The sequence below is a fragment of the Syngnathus leptorhynchus genome, chromosome 7, assembly GCF_054491065.1.
Source record: "Syngnathus leptorhynchus isolate UIUO chromosome 7, UIUO_Slep, whole genome shotgun sequence".
In the NCBI taxonomy this organism is placed as follows: domain Eukaryota; kingdom Metazoa; phylum Chordata; class Actinopteri; order Syngnathiformes; family Syngnathidae; genus Syngnathus; species Syngnathus leptorhynchus.
In genome coordinates, this window is record NC_141201.1 from 6,279,753 (window position 1) to 6,297,356 (window position 17,604).

General features: G+C 40.7%; 4 protein-coding genes across 12 annotated transcripts; 3 read left to right on the forward strand and 1 right to left on the reverse strand.

Annotated features, from left to right (window-relative positions):
* Positions 1–76: 76 nt before the first annotated feature.
* mffa (mitochondrial fission factor a) lies at positions 77–4,129 on the forward strand. Of its 2 annotated transcripts, XM_085916759.1 has the most exons (8): positions 77–294; positions 821–1,038; positions 1,238–1,404; positions 1,509–1,600; positions 2,208–2,372; positions 3,237–3,293; positions 3,458–3,542; positions 3,615–4,129. In XM_085916759.1, exons 1-8 carry the CDS (start codon positions 284–286, stop codon positions 3,744–3,746), a joined length of 927 nt encoding a protein of 308 aa, XP_085772885.1. In that variant the 5' UTR covers positions 77–283; the 3' UTR covers positions 3,747–4,129. The 2 variants fall into 2 exon arrangements, with proteins under 2 accessions (XP_085772885.1, XP_085772884.1); XM_085916758.1 differs by lacking the exon at positions 2,208–2,372 and having other exon boundaries at positions 3,615–4,128.
* Positions 4,130–4,167: 38 nt separating this feature from the next.
* Positions 4,168–6,533, reverse strand: LOC147054429 (dynein axonemal assembly factor 1-like). 2 transcript variants are annotated; one of them, XM_085916756.1, is made up of 2 exons: positions 5,384–6,533; positions 4,168–5,162 (listed from the first exon to the last, which is right to left on the reverse strand). In XM_085916756.1, the coding sequence occupies exons 1-2, from the start codon at positions 6,294–6,296 to the stop codon at positions 4,543–4,545; spliced, it is 1,533 nt and encodes a 510-aa protein (XP_085772882.1). In that variant the 5' UTR covers positions 6,297–6,533; the 3' UTR covers positions 4,168–4,542. The 2 variants fall into 2 exon arrangements, with proteins under 2 accessions (XP_085772882.1, XP_085772881.1); XM_085916755.1 differs by having other exon boundaries at positions 5,375–6,533.
* On the forward strand, positions 6,415–8,107 carry mrpl44 (mitochondrial ribosomal protein L44). Its single transcript, XM_085916757.1, has 4 exons — positions 6,415–6,650; positions 6,826–7,294; positions 7,391–7,569; positions 7,654–8,107. Exons 1-4 carry the CDS (start codon positions 6,475–6,477, stop codon positions 7,826–7,828), a joined length of 999 nt encoding a protein of 332 aa, XP_085772883.1. The 5' UTR covers positions 6,415–6,474; the 3' UTR covers positions 7,829–8,107.
* A 965-nt stretch (positions 8,108–9,072) lies between these two features.
* Positions 9,073–17,442, forward strand: agfg1a (ArfGAP with FG repeats 1a). 7 transcript variants are annotated; one of them, XM_085917019.1, is made up of 15 exons: positions 9,073–9,180; positions 9,254–9,441; positions 11,305–11,398; positions 12,219–12,334; positions 12,532–12,697; positions 12,802–12,958; positions 13,210–13,329; positions 14,090–14,161; positions 14,945–15,148; positions 15,432–15,594; positions 15,662–15,747; positions 15,904–16,020; positions 16,088–16,240; positions 16,323–16,417; positions 16,609–17,442. In XM_085917019.1, exons 2-15 carry the CDS (start codon positions 9,275–9,277, stop codon positions 16,666–16,668), a joined length of 1,770 nt encoding a protein of 589 aa, XP_085773145.1. In that variant the 5' UTR covers positions 9,073–9,180; positions 9,254–9,274; the 3' UTR covers positions 16,669–17,442. The 7 variants fall into 7 exon arrangements, with proteins under 7 accessions (XP_085773145.1, XP_085773144.1, XP_085773146.1 ...); XM_085917018.1 differs by having other exon boundaries at positions 9,086–9,182; positions 9,267–9,441; XM_085917020.1 differs by having other exon boundaries at positions 9,108–9,441; positions 15,907–16,020.
* Positions 17,443–17,604: the final 162 nt, after the last annotated feature.

Genomic DNA, 17,604 nt, shown 5'->3' on the forward strand with positions numbered 1-17,604 from the left:
ATGCCGAAAATTATTTTACACGTATAACTTTCTTTGTGAAAACGTTTTTGCTTTCGATTCGTGCGGTCGTCTCCATGACGTCACTTCCTGTCCTACTGACCACGAAAGACAATGAGAAACGTTCCTCTTTGACTGTTACACTTTTTCCCGTTTGACAGCTCCCGCCTTTTGTAACTGTAACTGGTTTATTGTACTCCTGCACTTTTGGGGCAAATGTAAAAGTCTTCTTGTGATTTTGGAGCATTACTACAAAACACTTTGAGGAAATCGCTACTTTCATCAAATGAGCAAAGGGTGAGAAACAGTCCGCTTCAATGGCGCTAATGTTAGCAGATTACTTAGCGTCACATACGCAGTTAAATTGTTCTAAATTATTTTTAGTATCAGATGTTACCAACCATAACTAAACGAGGGCACATCTCTCAAATCCAACCGTGTTTTATATCAATATTTGCGAAGGGTAGTTTGGACGAGTTTGAGGGTGACCGCTATGTAGCAACTCATGCTAATGAAACAAAACATGAATTGTTGGAAATCGTCATGTTTACAGCTAAGCTCTGCAGAAGAAATCACATGCCATTATTGTGAACGATTTAACGAACATCTTTCCTGGCCACTTATATGTAACTAATAGTTGCATTAAGTTTGCCCTTTGCGTCCGTGCACTGTTCTGAAATCATCAGTGGCAAATGTATTGTTTTGATCATGTGATGTGTTGCGAATATTAATTTGTTGCAATTAGTCGGTTACTATGCATCATGTTAGTATTGATTGTATAATAACTGATGATGTGAAATGTTGACTTGATGTTTTTGCACAGCCAAATGAGTGGCCCAACATTCCCCTCGCCCATTGCCGAGATGGCAGAAATCAACCGCATCCACTATGATCTGCAGTACACAGAGGGGATCAACCAGAGGATGCGCATACCTGAGATGCTCAAAGTGGCTCCTCAAGGCCAGGAGGACTCTGGTGTTGCCTCGCAGCATCTTCCTCACAGTGTTACAATGCAAGTTCCGGAAAGAATTGTTGTCTCAGGTTCGTAAATATTGACTAACATGACTAATATATTTATTTTTAAAGGCTGTGATGACATTTATTGATATATTTATCTATAAATTACATTTCTGTTGTCCTCCAAGAAAGCAGACTGATAGTTTTTGTTGAATCTAAAGGGGCGTGTCGCGATTCTGCCTTTTCAAATTAAATAACATACAAGAATTCCTTCTTATTTCAGGAGACAATGACAACCAGTTCTCAAGACCAAGAGACCTGGATTTAATCCAGTCTACGCCTTTAGAAGCCTTGTCCCTGAAGACCCCGCCGAGAGTACTCACACTCAGTGAGCGACCACTCGACTTCCTGGAGGAGGATCATAGAGCAACTCCAGAAAGTGATGCCACGGTAAGTGAGAGAGCAATCAATACTGTTCCATTAAAATGTGGGAAAATCAATCAAGTAAAACTCAAGATTTACAGTAAATAATAATAAGTCATTATTTATTTTAGCTGCGGCGTCAAGGGCGATCGAGACGAGAACGCTCAGCTAGTGAGAACGCAGCTGTCCGTCATAGTAGCCAACTGATGCATAGCGAATCAGCGTAAGTATTTGTTCAGTTGTTGGTAACACAGTTCTTGCACGCTACATCTTTTTCCTCCTTCTTTCTACTCTCATCTTTTACCTTGTTTTTCCAAAGGAGACGTTGTTGTCTTTGTTGCCACGGTATCATCTTATGAAAGACTCCCTTAGCCCTTAAGAAAACAAAAATAGTTGTGCCACATGATCCCTTTTTCCTCGCTCATATGATTTCCTAACTTGTAACGTGTTTTTCCTGGCTTCTGCTTTGCATTTGATGTAATTGTAAAAGTATTGATTAGCCATGTAGGATAAACCTTGCCATTTCTTTTAGCATGGTCAGCACTCCTAAAAATATAATGCATGGAATTAAAATGATTTATTTATTTAGCTCAGGCCTCTAATTTGCATGCCATCCTTCCTGGCTGGTTTTGTTTGGTGCTTTGGATGTGACAAAATTCCCTCAAGCTAATTTAGCAGTGTTGCTTAACACAGCTGCAGAACTGACACATTTTAAGATAGTTCCTTTTCCTCATTTCTCTCCCTTCTCCTTCCCTGTTTCCTTCTCTCTTCCTGTTTCCTGTCCTTCATATTTTCTCCAAATTGGCTGCTCAATGGTTGCCTTCAAGCAGTGCAACAGTTTCCCCCTCAGCAACTCTTCACCCCCCTTCCCCTCCCAATGTGGCTGAAGAAGACCACAACCTGTACAGCGCTAGTGGCGTTTTATCTTTCCTCCAGTGCACTACACGTCGGGCCTACCAGCAGGTCCTTGAGGTCTTGGATGAACACCCTGGCAGGTGACCTCCCAATTGTCACAGTTTCTCATTCGGCCAGTAAAGGGAGCATCACGCAGCTAGCAATCAAGCCCACTCGATATCACAATATTTCAAGTGGAAAGGTCAGATGGCAACAGTTTCTGCTGTCAGTATAAATTAGGAGATACTCGGATGCCATCTGACTGAAAAATAACCTCTGCCATGAGCCATATGATAACCTGAGGTTGTGTATGACCAATACTCATTCGTTTGATACAAATCTTTGAGGTTAAATTGTGATCAACATTTATTTAAGGGCAAGGAGATACCTGTAGCTCTGCCAGCCAACCATGCGGAGTGCTAGGTTTTGGCATTATCTAGATTTTGAGTTGACAGGTGTTCCATGCTGTCGCTGAGTCTTTGCATACCACCTTAGAAAGGAACTGGGAAGCCCTGAAAGAGTCATTTTCAAAGGACACAATGTAGAATTAGTAAAATAAACCTTTGCTTTGCTAGATTAGTCACATTCTTACTGGTAGTTGACTAAAAACAAAGAATGTGACTAATCTGGTTAACATTCACTAACAATATAACTTGTACGGCTGTATATTAAGACTAAAATCATAGTTAAGGTACGACAGGTATCACAAAACTGCAAGTTGTGAGAGATGTGATACGTAGATCCAACAAACATTCAGTCCAGCGTTTCCAAATGATCAAGACTAAAATGTGTTTTTAGCCCAGTTTGAAAAGCCATTAAGAAATGTATTTCATTTAATGTCCTTGGGTGTTTTACGTTTGGGAAGGTCATCCTCATTTTTGCATGCTTGTGAAACAGTGCTTTGTGCAAGTGCTAGCTCTTATGTTTCCCCTTTTTCCCAAACCTGTATTTCCTCACCCTTGTAGAAAACCGTCACTGCGAGGGGGGTCGGCTTCAAGCTCCAACCCCCTGCATGAATCCAGGTAACATCACATAGCACTCAGTTTTCATTTTGTTCCTCTCCTTTCAACCATCTTTTCCTACCTATTCCTCTCATGCACTGTTTGTCTTGAAATAAATACATTAACTTGCAAAGACTATTTTACAGGAGCAAAAAATGATTTCATAAAGGCTATTGTTGTTTCAGGCTTGCACTATCAACATATGAGGCATCTCTGGATGGGGGATCTGATGACATGACCGTTGTGGATGCAGCAACACTTCGACGACAGGTTGGGTCTTCACAGAAATATCATTCGTATAGAGTGGCAAAAGCGTAACTCAATTTTACTTTACTTTTGTAGCTTATCAAGTTAAATCGACGGCTTCAGCTTTTGGAAGAAGAGAATAAGGAGCGAGCAAAACGGGAGATGATCCTCTACTCGGTCACTGTAGCTTTTTGGCTTGTCAACACGTGGGTGTGGTTAAGACGTTGAATACATCAATGTTACAAAACAAGTCAACATAATATCTCTATTGTGTGTGCGACACAGTTACACTTGCTGCCAACTCGCTGAGCAAGACCATAGCCTATTGCACGACGTGCTCATGTTTATTTATCATGTTTGTTTGTACAGTATTCTTCTTGGTGTTTATATACTTTTGTTCGTTTGTTTTTTTTTTAGCCATGTTTTGCTTTTAATTACACATGTTGAGCAATGCTAAGCATGACTTGTAAATACTGTATGTATCACTTCAGAAAGGAGTAATGCTATATTTTGTTTCCAAATATCAATGTTGCGCAATGCAGTGTGACTTTAGAAAGGAGTAATTCATGAATAAAGTACAGTTCTGTTTACCAAAGAAAGAAAATGAAGCTGTGATGAAGATTACAATTTGATATTTATTATAGACCAACCTTTTTAAAGAGTGAGCGCAACTTGTGTAATGAATGATTTAAGACATGCAATTTGATATATGACTGAAACAACAAATTTGCTCACATTTAATAGTATGTTTGTAATAATTAATCATCATTTTCATACTATCATATGAAATACACTCAAAAATAATGTTGCAAAAATTAGTTCAGAGCACAAAATGACAGTGTAGCAAAGCTAATAGTAGAATAAAAACAATTCAGAAGAATTCAATGACAGGTGATTACCTAACCCTAAACAGAAACAACATGAAAAAGAAAATCAATTTTTCCAACAATTTTATCCATGTGTCCACACATTTGCTGCATGACAGGTTAATGAGTAAAATCATCAATCAGAGACCATCTCAACTTTACAGCTCCTCAATCAGGCAATGTGGTTTACGAGACTTTTGGCTTGTTTGAAAGTTTGCATCTGGTTTAGGAGCATCTCCATCTTCTGGATATATCAATGAAGAATCGGGAGCTTTGGTTGACTTGGACACACTTGAACTCACCGGTTTATTTACACTAAAAGTACATTTCCTGACTGATTCAGCATTACTGCCATCCCCTGAAATTACTTCTATCCTTGGTCTCACCATTATCTCAGAAAACATTTCATTTTCTGGCTCCAGATCCTCCAGGTCAGGCAGATCATCAACATGTAAGGGAGGAGTCAGTGGAATGGTTTCCAATTGTGCAGCATCCACCAGTTCAGTCACAAATGGACCAGAACTATGAAATGATCCAGGAGAAGGAAGTAGTTGATGTACATTGGGCTCTTCTCCAATATTTTCCTTTTGTGTTTCTTTGCGCGATTCCTCGTCATATTTATTGGTGTCAGAATATTTGTTTGGATGCTCTTTGTCAGGCAGCTGTTTAGTTTTGTTTTGGATAAACTCCTCATGGGCATCCAAGGAGTCCTGAACAAATACTTGCATTTTATCTTCAGGTGGCTCCTCACAAGAAACATCAATGGTCTCAGCTTCACCTGAAATTAAGCAGAAAGGGCAAAGGTCAGTGATCACTCTACTGGTGAATTATGACCTTATGACTTTGACTATAATTCAAGGTCTATATAATCCAAAATCCACAAATGAATTTCAAAATGTGTTGGTGAATAATAATTTCTAAAACCACAGAAACTAATGTTTCTTTGAAAAAACCTTCAAATGGACTTTTAAGAGTATTCAAACTACCAACCTCTCTCACCGTTCACTTCCATGTGTTGTTTGGCCTGAGCTTTCTTTCGAATCATTGCCAAAGCATCCAAGCCCTTCTGAATTTGTCTCCTTTCTCGTGTGGCCCATTGTTCTCTCTCCTTGCGTTCCTTCTCAATTCCACCAAGTGCCCAAGCCTCTGCACACGCTTTGTCTTTGGGGAAAACAGGCCTGTCATCAAGGAAGGTAAGCTGCTTGAGATGAACGATCAAGGTCTTTCTGTAGTTGGGGATCTTTTTCACAACTTCATTTCCCATCAAGTTAAGTACTCGTAGTTCCGGCATGACTTCAAGCACAGCAAGAATACCAGGATCTGTTAAAAGGTTGTGAGACAGATCCAGTACACTTATAGATGGACACTGACTCAGGTGCTCTATGTCCCCAATTCCCTCCAATTTGTTATGGGCAATCTGCAGAGTAGTAAGTTGAGGAAGGCAGGAAATGTTCTCAATAGTCTGTATGTAGTTATTGGAGACATTTAGAGTGGATAGACTTTTTAAGGGTTCGAGATTTTCCAGCTTGCGGATGAGGTTCTGCTGAAGAAACAGACAGCGGAGGTCAACCTGTGCATTCAAGTTACCAATCTGTTGCAGCCCATTGCTTTCCAGCCAAAGACACTTAAGTCCTGTGTACTCATCCAAATTTTCGATGTTGGAAAATCCTTTAAAATGCAAATACAAGGTATCATTCAGGCATGGTGTCGAGTAGAGTTTGTATTGCTTACAGTGGTCTTTTAAAAAAGTCTTGGTCATCCGTGGCCCTGACATCTTTTCTTGTTCTTTCTGTTCTCCATGCTCATCCTGCATTCTGGCAACTTCAGCAGATGTTTTGTAGTCTTCATGCTCTACTTGAATGACTGTTGATGTTTTATCGGAATTTGTTTCACCGACTTCTGGAAGCAACATTGTGTAATTGTTTGTAATTGCAGAAGTCCAAAATAAGTCCTTAGCCAGTTGTAGTTGAGCAGACTGAGTTGATGTTTTTTTGTTTTGTTTCTATGGCAACGTTCCGATAACCAGCCACTGTCACTTGTTTCCCGCCGGACTGGTTTAGCTGCCGTACACTACCCTTAAAGAAACAAGCATGGCGTCGAATATTATTATTAATCGAGGCGCGTTAATGTTTGGGACATACTGCCAACATTTGAGTTGGAATGTTACAGTTACGCAGGTTCGAGGGATAAAGCGTTGGATGAGAGCCTACACACACCTTATGGCAAGAAAGTTAAAGCTTGAAGGTCCTCCACCTCCGAAACCAAGGTGAGGCTAACGCGTCAGCTAAATGATCACCTCAAGGATCATTAATGGGACTGATCAGATAGTTGTTGCTTGCTTTTAACACGTGATGCGTAAATTACAATTGCATTGTACTCTAATTACCACTTGGTCTTGTGAGGACTGTGAACATCATTATGGCATTTCTGATTTCTTTCAGATCTCAACACCCAAATTGGGATTATCATGCTGAGGTTCAGGCTTTCAGCACCCGCCTCCATGAGAACTTTTCCCTGGAGCAATTGAAAACAGCCTTCATAAATCCCTGTTACCTACAGGCGGAGCTGAAAAAGAGACAAGAAATTGGCATAGACTCTGAGATCACAGCTCTTGCTCTGAATGATAATATTGAGCTGAGTGCACGGGGAGATGCCTTCACAACAAGCTTCCTCACGGATTGGTGCAGGGCGAGCTTTCCCAGCCTGCCAACACAAGGGGTGGAAAGTATTGTGAAACACCTCACTAGTGTACCCCTAGTAAGCAACGTTGCTCGAAATCTTGGCGTTGAGGATCTAACCATGAGTTTTGAATTCCCCGTCCCGGAAAATGTGCTTCATTCTACATTCATGGCAGTGATTGGAGCACTACTTGACAGCAGTGGAACACAGCGCACAGGATATTTCCTCAGGGTGAGAGTTGATCAATTCAAATAATAAGATCAGAGACCTTTGTATTGCTGTTTGAAAACAAAGTGTTACATGGATTTGTGATCTTCTCAACCACAGGATTTCCTCATTTCCCAGCTAATCGGAAAAGACTTGTTTGATATGTGGACAGTGGTCAATCCTATGGGCCTTCTGGTAGAGGAACTCAAGAAGAAGAATGTTCCCCTACCAGAGCCCCGCCTCATCAGGTCTGCTGGATCCAGCACTGTTCTGCCGCTCTATTTTGTTGGTTTATACAGGTATGTCTGTGTCTATTAATGTATGTTTTGTCATATTTCTTTGTTTTATTTATTCTGTTTACTCCTTTTTTTTTATACATTTAGTGATAAGAAGTTCCTGGCCCAGGGTCCAGGTGAGACACTCATTGCAGCAGAGGAGGAAGCAGCTCGTGTGGCCCTGCGGAAACTCTATGGCTACACTGAGGATCGCAGACCCTTCAACTTTAGTCCACAACCACAGACCGAGCGTCCTTTACTTCAAACAGTTAGCAGCAATTAATATATCAAGAAGGCTTGGGTTGCTAATTATAGCTGGGGAACATCTTCCCAACTTGGTGTCAGCAAGATAATGTACTTATATTGCTCATTGTCTATCTTGTGGTCTTTATATGTCCATCCAAAAAAAACAATATTTAATAAGATTCAGGATTTGTATTGAATACAAGAAAATCTGATCAATGTGTATAAAAAAATCCCTTACCTTTTTACTGAATATCCAATGTAAATATGATTTACAATTGTAGTCTGTTATCTGTTCACTTAAAGAAATCATGTGTGATCTGTTGTAGTCATGAGAACGTTGTCATGTCAATGAGGCACAGATTATGGAATCTGTACTTGCATGCAATTGTCAATTTGTTTGTGTGTGATGGGCTATAATTGTCACGTCACACATGCAAGACATTTTAAATGGAATTTATGAGAAATATTTTACAGTTCTCATTTCAGTATTGAATTGCAAATAGAAACTTTGGGCCATGCAACTGTTGGCATGCACTAAAATCATTCATTAATCTTTCAAACGGGTTATAATCTGGGGATGAAATTACTTAATACATAATTCACATGTCTTTTTTTGATAGTTGCGTTTGATTGGTGTTAGAAAAAAATAATCTTGCAAAACCTTCCTGGACCCCAAAATTTGAAAACCGCTATGTATGTTGTGCAATACATACTGCGTTTAAAAAGAAAATAGATAAGCAACCTTCTCTGCAGTAATGTTGCTCTCCGCGAGATGGCACTCCTTTGTTCAAGAGAGCCCAAACAACTGTCAGGCGTTGAGATAAATAAAAAAAAAAAAACAGTAATACATACTGATGGACTAAATTATTGATAGTAATTAGTTAATTTAGCCCACAGCAACCCAAATAGCATTTTGGAGTTATTTTTTTTAAGTACGTTTTGTCAACGAATGCGGAAGTTTAAGGTGGGTACCATCTTGTTCAGACTACGCACAACTGACTCCACGTCTCATGTGATGCGTTCCCAAGCCCCCGTATACCTTGTAATTCTGCACCATCCACACTGTTCCACGTGGGACAGTCCCAAGAGAGAACCCAAATCATTTTGTCATTTATATAAAAACCCCATGTCAAGGCTATAGCCGGTAATTAAAACTATTTTGGTTTGTTGGGGAAACCACACGTAAAAGCTCCTGTAGATCACAATTCCATTGTATACCTGTTGTACAATGACAATAAAATAACTGCACTAATAGGGCGTTGCAGTTAGTTTCCGACTTCCCAGCATACCCTAAACGCACCGTCAAAAACTCCAAGAGGAGTCGTGAGGCCGCCCTGTCATTGAACGGAGACGCCCACCTTGCCCTCCTTACCCGTCTGCCAGCTAAACGGGTCGGCTATCTTTATAAACCACGCACCTTTTTATATTTTATTCAAACATCAGGTCATCTATATTTTTTTCGGGTTGCTTTGTAGACACAACCATGGCGGCGAGTGCAAAACGAAAGCAAGAGGAGAAACACCTGAAGATGCTGAGGGAAATGACGAGTTTGCCTGCTAACAGAAAGTGCTTTGACTGTGACCAGCGCGGCCCGACCTACGCCAACATGACGGTGGGCTCCTTCGTGTGTACCTCCTGCTCCGGCATTCTGTGAGTTACCAAGCCGCCTGAGCTTAATGTGCCATGGATATGAAGCGCGGGCATTACACCACAACGTTAGATTTAACCCTACAAATGGTTGCCACAAACAGTTAGCCTCTTAGCTGCTGGCTAACGACGCATCAATGGTGTTGCTAAGAGTTCTTCTACACAACATCATCTTGTTGATCTGACTGACAATTGTTTGACTTTGGCTTCTCTTGGCAGCCGGGTGAACAAAGTGACATTTGTACCGGCTAAGTCAACACACTCGGCGCCTGTTACCAGTTGCATGTCAAATCTCCTGAGTTTTTGTCAATTGTATTATAATGGGATGCAACCTTGACCACTTCAATTATTCCTTTAGGGTGTTTGGATTGTGGTATGTATAGAGTTGAACGTGTTTGAGTTAAAGCTTGATAGTGCAGTTGTGTAATCAAGCATCTGTATAGCCTGGGATTTGGGATTAGTGAAGTGTTCACCCATGGCCATCATCAGTGCACTTGTTACTAAGGATGTGGTGTTTGTGGCTTTAACTGTTCGTGGTCACGTCTAGGTCTCTTCATCAAGTACAGGAATGAAGACATGAAGCCCACACTAAATAAAAAAAAAACGCACTCGGATGAATAACATCTTGATCGGTAGTTGTGGAATTTTGTGAATTTCCACAATAAACATCGAGTTAAGCCAGGATGTTAGCTGTCATCTGCTTATTTTCCGTTGTCCGAGTCCCATTCATACTTCTTAAAAATCAAAATTGTTAATTACTAGATGACTATCTTGTACATATCCTGTTCACAGTGCATTTTACTTTGATATTCAAATAATTATGTACATAGCTCATGAAAACCATTTGGACATGAGCATAAATTGGAAGAAAATAAATGAGCCTATTAACAGGCAACTCAATAAACTGTTCATCTGTCCTTCCTGTTCTGTTTGCTTACGCAGTCACTTGCTTGCACACTGCCTTCCTGTTTCACTTTGATTCCATTGGACAATTAAGTCCATCCATCCGCCCATTATCTGAACTGCTTTATTAACGGTCGCGGGTGGTCTGGAGCCGAATCCCAACGATCTTTGCGTAGTAGCCTCATTACCTGTAATGTAATGTCAAGAAGGAAGTTCAAAAAGTCTTCCAAAAACTCCCTTAATGATGAGTCATTGTTTTTTTCCACCACAAACAGTGGTTTCCAATCATAACCTCTCATTTGAGTGTCGAAAGTCACACACTAGTCTGTGATCTGATTGTCGGCCTCAGAATGTCTTTCTGTTGTAACCAGCATGTGATGTGGATGTGCAACAGGAAGTGGTGGAGATATCTTGTTTTCTCGCTGAGACTTGCAAAGAAGTTGGCATTGTGCATGCTCCAACTTGATCTTTTGTCTGTGTTTCTTTAGCAGATACTGTAACTTTGAGTAGCTACAGAAGCCAAACTCACTTTAATTCCCCCGCTCCTCCAACGTGGTGACCAAATATTGTATTAATTGTTCTTCTGTTGCTTCTAAGTGGAAACATTGCTTATGTTTTCAATAAAGTGACCCGTATTTTTGGGAACGTTATTTAACATGTTAAGACTTATTATAAGGGCATCACTACCCTCCTTGTGTTTTAACCCCAATAAGTGGTTGCTCAATGGGTGGAACTGGAATCCATTATGTAAACACATTCCTTATGAAGGTGGAGGCTTTCCCTTGAGGAACTCTACATACAATGTCTCTTTCGGGAGATTTTTATTTGGCAGGAAGTAAACCCTGTTTGACCTACGTGTTACCGTTCTGCGGTAGATTTACATGAATAGTTCCATGGCTTGTAAATGTATAAAATTGTACACAGTATTCCAATAAAACACCGGCTATTTTATTTATTCCACAGACGGGGACTGAATCCACCCAACAGAGTCAAGTCCATCTCCATGACAACCTTCACACAACAGGAAATAGAATTTCTACAGAAAAACGGCAATGAGGTAGGCTGTGCCTGTCAATGTTTACAAAAAAAGGAAAAAAAGACACACACACTACATGAAAGATAAATCCATGTTAAAATCGTGCACACTGATTTACATAGACCCACAGGTCGATCACCTTTCTTTTTTTTTTTAACTGAAGGCAAAGTTGTTAAGAAGGTGGCATACTGGTTTAAGACTTACTTATTTGATCAACTATTAAAAATCTGTTTATCCCAGAATCAGAAGCTTGACTTTTTTCTATACATCATTCCAATGTCCGTTGCAGATCATTTTTATTTGTTTCATTCTTGCAAGAGCATTTGTAAGCTGTTAATAACGTTTGCAGTTTCAGTGAATCATTTGTCATGTTTAATTTTTACACCTATTCCGATTAAACCCGTACCAGACAGATTAAACTACATCATTATCCAGCAGTCTTTTTATGGAAGAGGGAGTATAAAATATACAGCATTGCCATTTGGGAGGTGGAGTCTATTTAAAGCTTTAGCATAGCAGCAGACTCAAGGTTAAAGCAGAGTCATAAGTCCTCCAGAGCTGTTTTATAAATACTACAGCCTTCAAGTGGCCATAGAGAGAGTTGGCATAGATTGCAGTGGTGTGTCCATGCATGTGAGTGCACCAAAATATGAAATGGGAGGTGTTTTGTTTGTGTGTGATATCATGGGATCTCACCTCGTTGGTTAATTTCCAGTTTTATGGGTCAGCAGTCTCTGGAGAGCAATTAAATGATCTAACACAACCCCCTATAATAAAATGTGCTAAAAGCCAAGTGAAACTCGATATGGAATGAATTGATTTTCTTTTTTGTATGTTTCAGGTATGTCGACAGATCTGGTTAGGCCTTCATGATGGGAAAACCTTATCAGCACCAGATTTCAGAGAACCTCAGAAAGTCAAGGAGTTTCTTCAAGAAAAATATGAGAAAAAGAGATGGTAAGGCCACTTCCTTGAAAGTTAAATCCTTGAATAAGAAGGAACTCATAGACGGTACAGTTGCAGGTCCAAGTACAGTTTAAATAATGGACAAGTTGCATTAAGATATAATTTTTTTTTTCTTCTAATTTTATTCAATTTATTTATTGTCATATGCAATACTGATTGTTGGTTTGTTGTGTGCTTTTGATTCCCAGGTATGTACCTCCTGACCAAGCCAAAGTGGTGGCATCTGTCCACACGTCTATCTCTGGCTCCTCAAACAGCAGCACCAGCAGCACTCCAGAGGTTCGACCGCTTAAATCCCTCCTCGGTGACTCTGCTCTGACCCTCCATCTCAACAAGAACACACCACCTAATCAGGTCAGATTCTAAAGCAGGTTTACGTAGTGCAACATTTGGTTACAATCGTGACAACTCCCGTAAGTCAGGCGTGTGTTTACAACTATGTCTCTTGGTTCTGCCAGTCTCCAGTGATCAGCCGTGGGCCAACCCATCAACAGCATGACAAGAAGTTTGACCTCCTCAGTGACCTGGGTGGCGACATCTTTGCTGCTCCACCAAAAATGAATGCAGGCGGCGGCTCAAGTTTTGCAAACTTTGCACATTTCAACAGCCACACAAGTAAGGCGTAGTTGTAACTTGATTTATGCACAAATGTCTTATTAGGGATGCCATTCCAAACGCCACCAACATTTGTGACCTACAGCTTCTCATCTTTTAATGCTGCTCTGCATTTTAGTTCCCTTATGTCACATTTATCCCATAATCCCATATGTGTTTTTATCAGTCTCATCCATGTTGTGAAATGTCACTCTGCTCTCATTGTCTTTGTTGGTCTGTCTGTGTGAACACCATCATGGCACCTCATCCAGCGGCACAGAATCCCAACACAAATGCAGACTTTGCTAATTTTGATGCATTTGCGAGCACTCCTGGGTCTGTGTGTGGTTTCCCTTCATCAGCCCAAGCCCACTTCCAAGCCTCAAGCACAGGTAGAGCAAGTTGTCTTCATGCCCATCTGCATATACATTTTACATACATAATAATTCTCTGTAATTCTGTTCATCACATGACTAATGCAATATCTGTATATGTTATTCCAAATATTAACTTTGTGATTGGAATGCACTTTGCAAGTCTGCCGTACAGTTCTGAGGTTTTAGGGTTCCAATGGCATTTGCATGTTCTGCCGCTGCTTGGTTTTCTTTTGGCACTTTGACTTTCTCCCATTTTAATACTATATATTTTGCATTGGTTTAAATTTAAGTAGTCAACCCCACATACTTCTTTTTTTATATTTGAATGAGTTTTCAAATTTTGGAGGGGATTTTTAGTATTTTCGATGTGCCCTGTGATATGATGGCAGCCAATATTGCTTGTAGCCAGCCTCTCTTTAAGAAATTAAGTTGGATTGTCTCCAGCTCACCCGTGACCCAAAATGGACGAGCTATATAGAAAATATATTCTGGATGGATAGCATTTTTGCAGGGTGTAGATCTACACGGTCACTTTATTAACAACTCTCACCATTAAATCTTTTTAGCTCATCCCTTTCTCACTTTCCAAGACTTAAAGTTTCATTGTGTTTGCTTCACTGTGTTCTGCCTGTTGCTTTTCAGCCCTCTATTTGTTTTGACCTCATGTGCTTCTGGTTCAATTTTAGTTTCTCCAGCTTACGTTGCTCATTGCCCCATGACTCATTTTCCTCATTCCCTTTTTATTTCTATCAATTGCTGCTTTGGGGGCTGCCAGCATTCACTGTCCTCTCATCCAGCCGCAGCACATGTGAGTTAGCAACTGCTCTGCCTCTCCAGGTTGCTTTCAGTAAGTCTCACGCTGGGTTTGGCTTCTTTCATTTTGCAGTGCGTGTTGTTTCCGACTGTCTCTGTACAGTTGCAAGCGAGCAAATGTGAGCCCTTTGGAATTACCGAGATATATTCATGAATTAGTCCTAAAATGTGACCTCTTCAGAATTGAAGTCACAGCAAAAGACAGTCTACTTAAACGAATAGCACACATACATGTTTCCTTATTTGTATTGAACAGGATGTAATCATTGACTGAAAGTGGGAAAGTTATGTGAACCCAAGGCTAATGACTTTAGAGCCAGTTCTCTAGAATCATTCAATGTGAGGACTTGGAGTTGTTGTTCCTAAGGCTTCACAGACTTGTTCTTGCAATCGTATTTGTTTGCTAGCTTTAAACGGCATTTTACAAATTTTGCTGGTGGAAAACTGATTATAAAGCGCGATTATTATTGCGCTTGGGCAATGTAACAAATCACCAGCATATGAACCAAGCTGAAAACTGCCAGAAAGTTATGAAAACTGGCTCAGGAGAATAGATCACATTTTGTCAATTTAGTTTTGTCTATTACTTTGGATTGATTTACGTTTTGGCGCTAAACGCAGATCTAACGTGCGTTTTGGAAAAGGTGCTGTTTTCATCCCATAGCTGAGTGCAAAGGATGTGATTTTTATATCAATACAATCCACGGTCCAATCTTGCCCGACTCCTCCCCAACTTGACTAGTCCTCTTGTATGTCGTCACCGAAAGCCAACAACTCGCGTCCCCTCATGACTCTACAATCTCTCTCTCTCATGCAGGTAGTGCCTCAGGGGGACTAGCAAATGCCAGTTTTGCAAATTTTGACAACTTCCCCAAATCATGTAGTGCTGACTTTGGATCCTTCAGTTCGTCCTCCACAGGAGCAGTCAGGGACACGGTACAGAGTACGGGTGTCCCTGCCAATAAATACGCAGCCCTCGTTGACCTGGATAACGTGTTTAGCTCTGGCAAAACAGAGCAAGGTAAAACCTTTCCTGCCTAGCCTGTTTCATCGAGCATCTTTATCAATAGATGAGCCAGTTAGGCTTTGAGGAGGACTGTCTTTCCGCTTCCTTGGCTGTGGTATAGTCCCAAACCACAATGGTGATGGAAAAATATTACATTTCTAATGTTTGATCATTTATACTGCTTATACAAATGGCAGGTATTTCCACACTTTCCGCTTTATGCTTCAAAATGAAAACAAATAATTAATTGCAATTGGTCATGCTCAACTGAGCACTTTTCTGTGTGTTTCTCTTCCAGGGGGCGCTGTTCCTGCTGGGGTGAGTTCGGTTTCTGCAGCGTCTCATAACCAACCGGCGCGGGTTACAGGAGGGGACCGCTACGCTGCTCTAGTTGAACTCGAAACAGTTTTTGGCCCCCCAGCTCCCAACGCTGGTGTTTCCAATAACAGTAGCACACAGGGGTAAGATATCACACTGCTTCTCACTTAGCGTCCTGAAAAGTCATATTTGGTATGATTTCTTGGCCAGGGTTTCTTTTAATCCAGAGACTGGAGTCTGCACAAGTCAAGCACAACAAGTACTACCTGGTATGGCTCAGCCTCAAACCTTTGGGGGTAAGTAAACCAGCAAAACATTTTAATCCATTTTCTCAGTTTGTTGGTACATCACAATTGCAATTGAACTCTTCTGTATCCTCAAGGCCTGGAATGTGAATTTGTAGGAAACATGAAAAGTGATGTATTTGTTTTATTTTCTTGTCCCTGATTTAGCAGCCCAGCCAAATAATCCCTTTGCGGCTATTGGGGCCACAACTGCACCCACCAACCCATTCCAGACCAACGGCAGAGCCGCCAGCGCGGCAGCAGCCGCAGCGGCGGCAGCAGCAGGTTAGTCACCTTGTCCATCAGAAGTGAAAACGTGAAATCAACCTGCTGCTAACTTGTTTTCTTGCAGCCTCATTTGGCACCGCCTCCATGAGCATGCCGGCTGGATTTGGAAACACCGCAGCCTACAATCTCCCTACAAGCTATAGTGGAACCTTCCAGCAGCCTTTCCCTGGCCAGGTGCCCTATTCGCAGCCTACAGCGTATCCCCAGCAACTTAATGGTGTGTTTGGTGTGTGTGAAAGGGAGATGGGTTGATAACGGTGCCACTAAAGATCAAACAAATGTAATATGTACTTGTGCAGGTGGAGGATTTCCAATCTATGGCCAGGGCAAGCCAGTGGTGACACCTTTTGGACAGGCAATGGCTGGACAAATGGTCTCCAATAACCCTTTCCTGGTTAGAGCATTATGGTTTTGTCTGAATATAACCGTTCATACAATTGTAAAAATACTCATATGCGTCATTTTAACATCTTTTGTTTTTTTTGGATTTCAACATTTCAAATTCTTTAGGGACACTACACTGTCACTTGTACTTGTTGGATTGATTATTTTAATCAGCCCTCTTGATTTGTGTATCTTTTCTAGGGTGCGGGGCCGCCGCCGCAATATCCAACCGGAGGCTCGTCGACGAATCCTTTCTTATAGCATTCCATCATCTCAGCTTCTCTTCAGGGTCTACTGATGGCGCTTGCACCTATTTCACTGTTTGGTTTCACAGGTAGCTTTAAAACACAATGTTTGTATAGATTTGTATTGCAGGTTGACACAAATTGACCGTTCTGAAGCGTGACAGTCGTGACACTGTTTGTAGTGATCAAATAATGTGATGGTGAGTGCAGAGCGAGAGGTTGATCCTCACCCCGTTGAACTTGTGAAGGGCTCATCAAGCCGGCTTAAAAGTATGGGTTTGCAAGACTTGTCAATCTTTACATTCAAACTCTGTGAATATTGTTTTCTTCAGCAAATCCACTCTGCATATCAGTATTTGGACAACATTTATTATAACGGAACTATTGCTTGGAAATGCCAATGGGTACTGCCATCTACATTGTTTATTTGTGCAGAATACGTTTCGGTGAACCGGACAAATATCGCATGTACTCTTGACAATAAGTGAAGAGAGAAAAAATGCTGCAATGCTCTCTGCCAGGCCACGCCCGCACAAAAGAGGCCTGGCTCGCGATGTCATCCATGTGAACTGACGACCACTTTCATTGCGTATAAAGACAATTTTAATTTAATTTGTATGTATAAAGTGACTCATTTTCATATTGTGTGTGTGTTTATATATATATATATATATATATATATATATATATATATATATATTTAATGTGTAAAAGAGTTTTAAGAATTGACCAAATATTGATTTATATTGTTGTGCTGTTTATATAAATATATATAAAAGTTCATTTCTAATGGTGTTGCTGTGAATATTTTACATATGATGACGTGCTTTTTTTTTAATCCATGGTTAGAATGAAGCACACAGGCAAAAACAATTTGAAGTTTCACATTTTGTGCGTATTGTTAGGCTGATAGGGTTTTGTTTTTTTGTCGTCCTGCCAATGACTATAGATA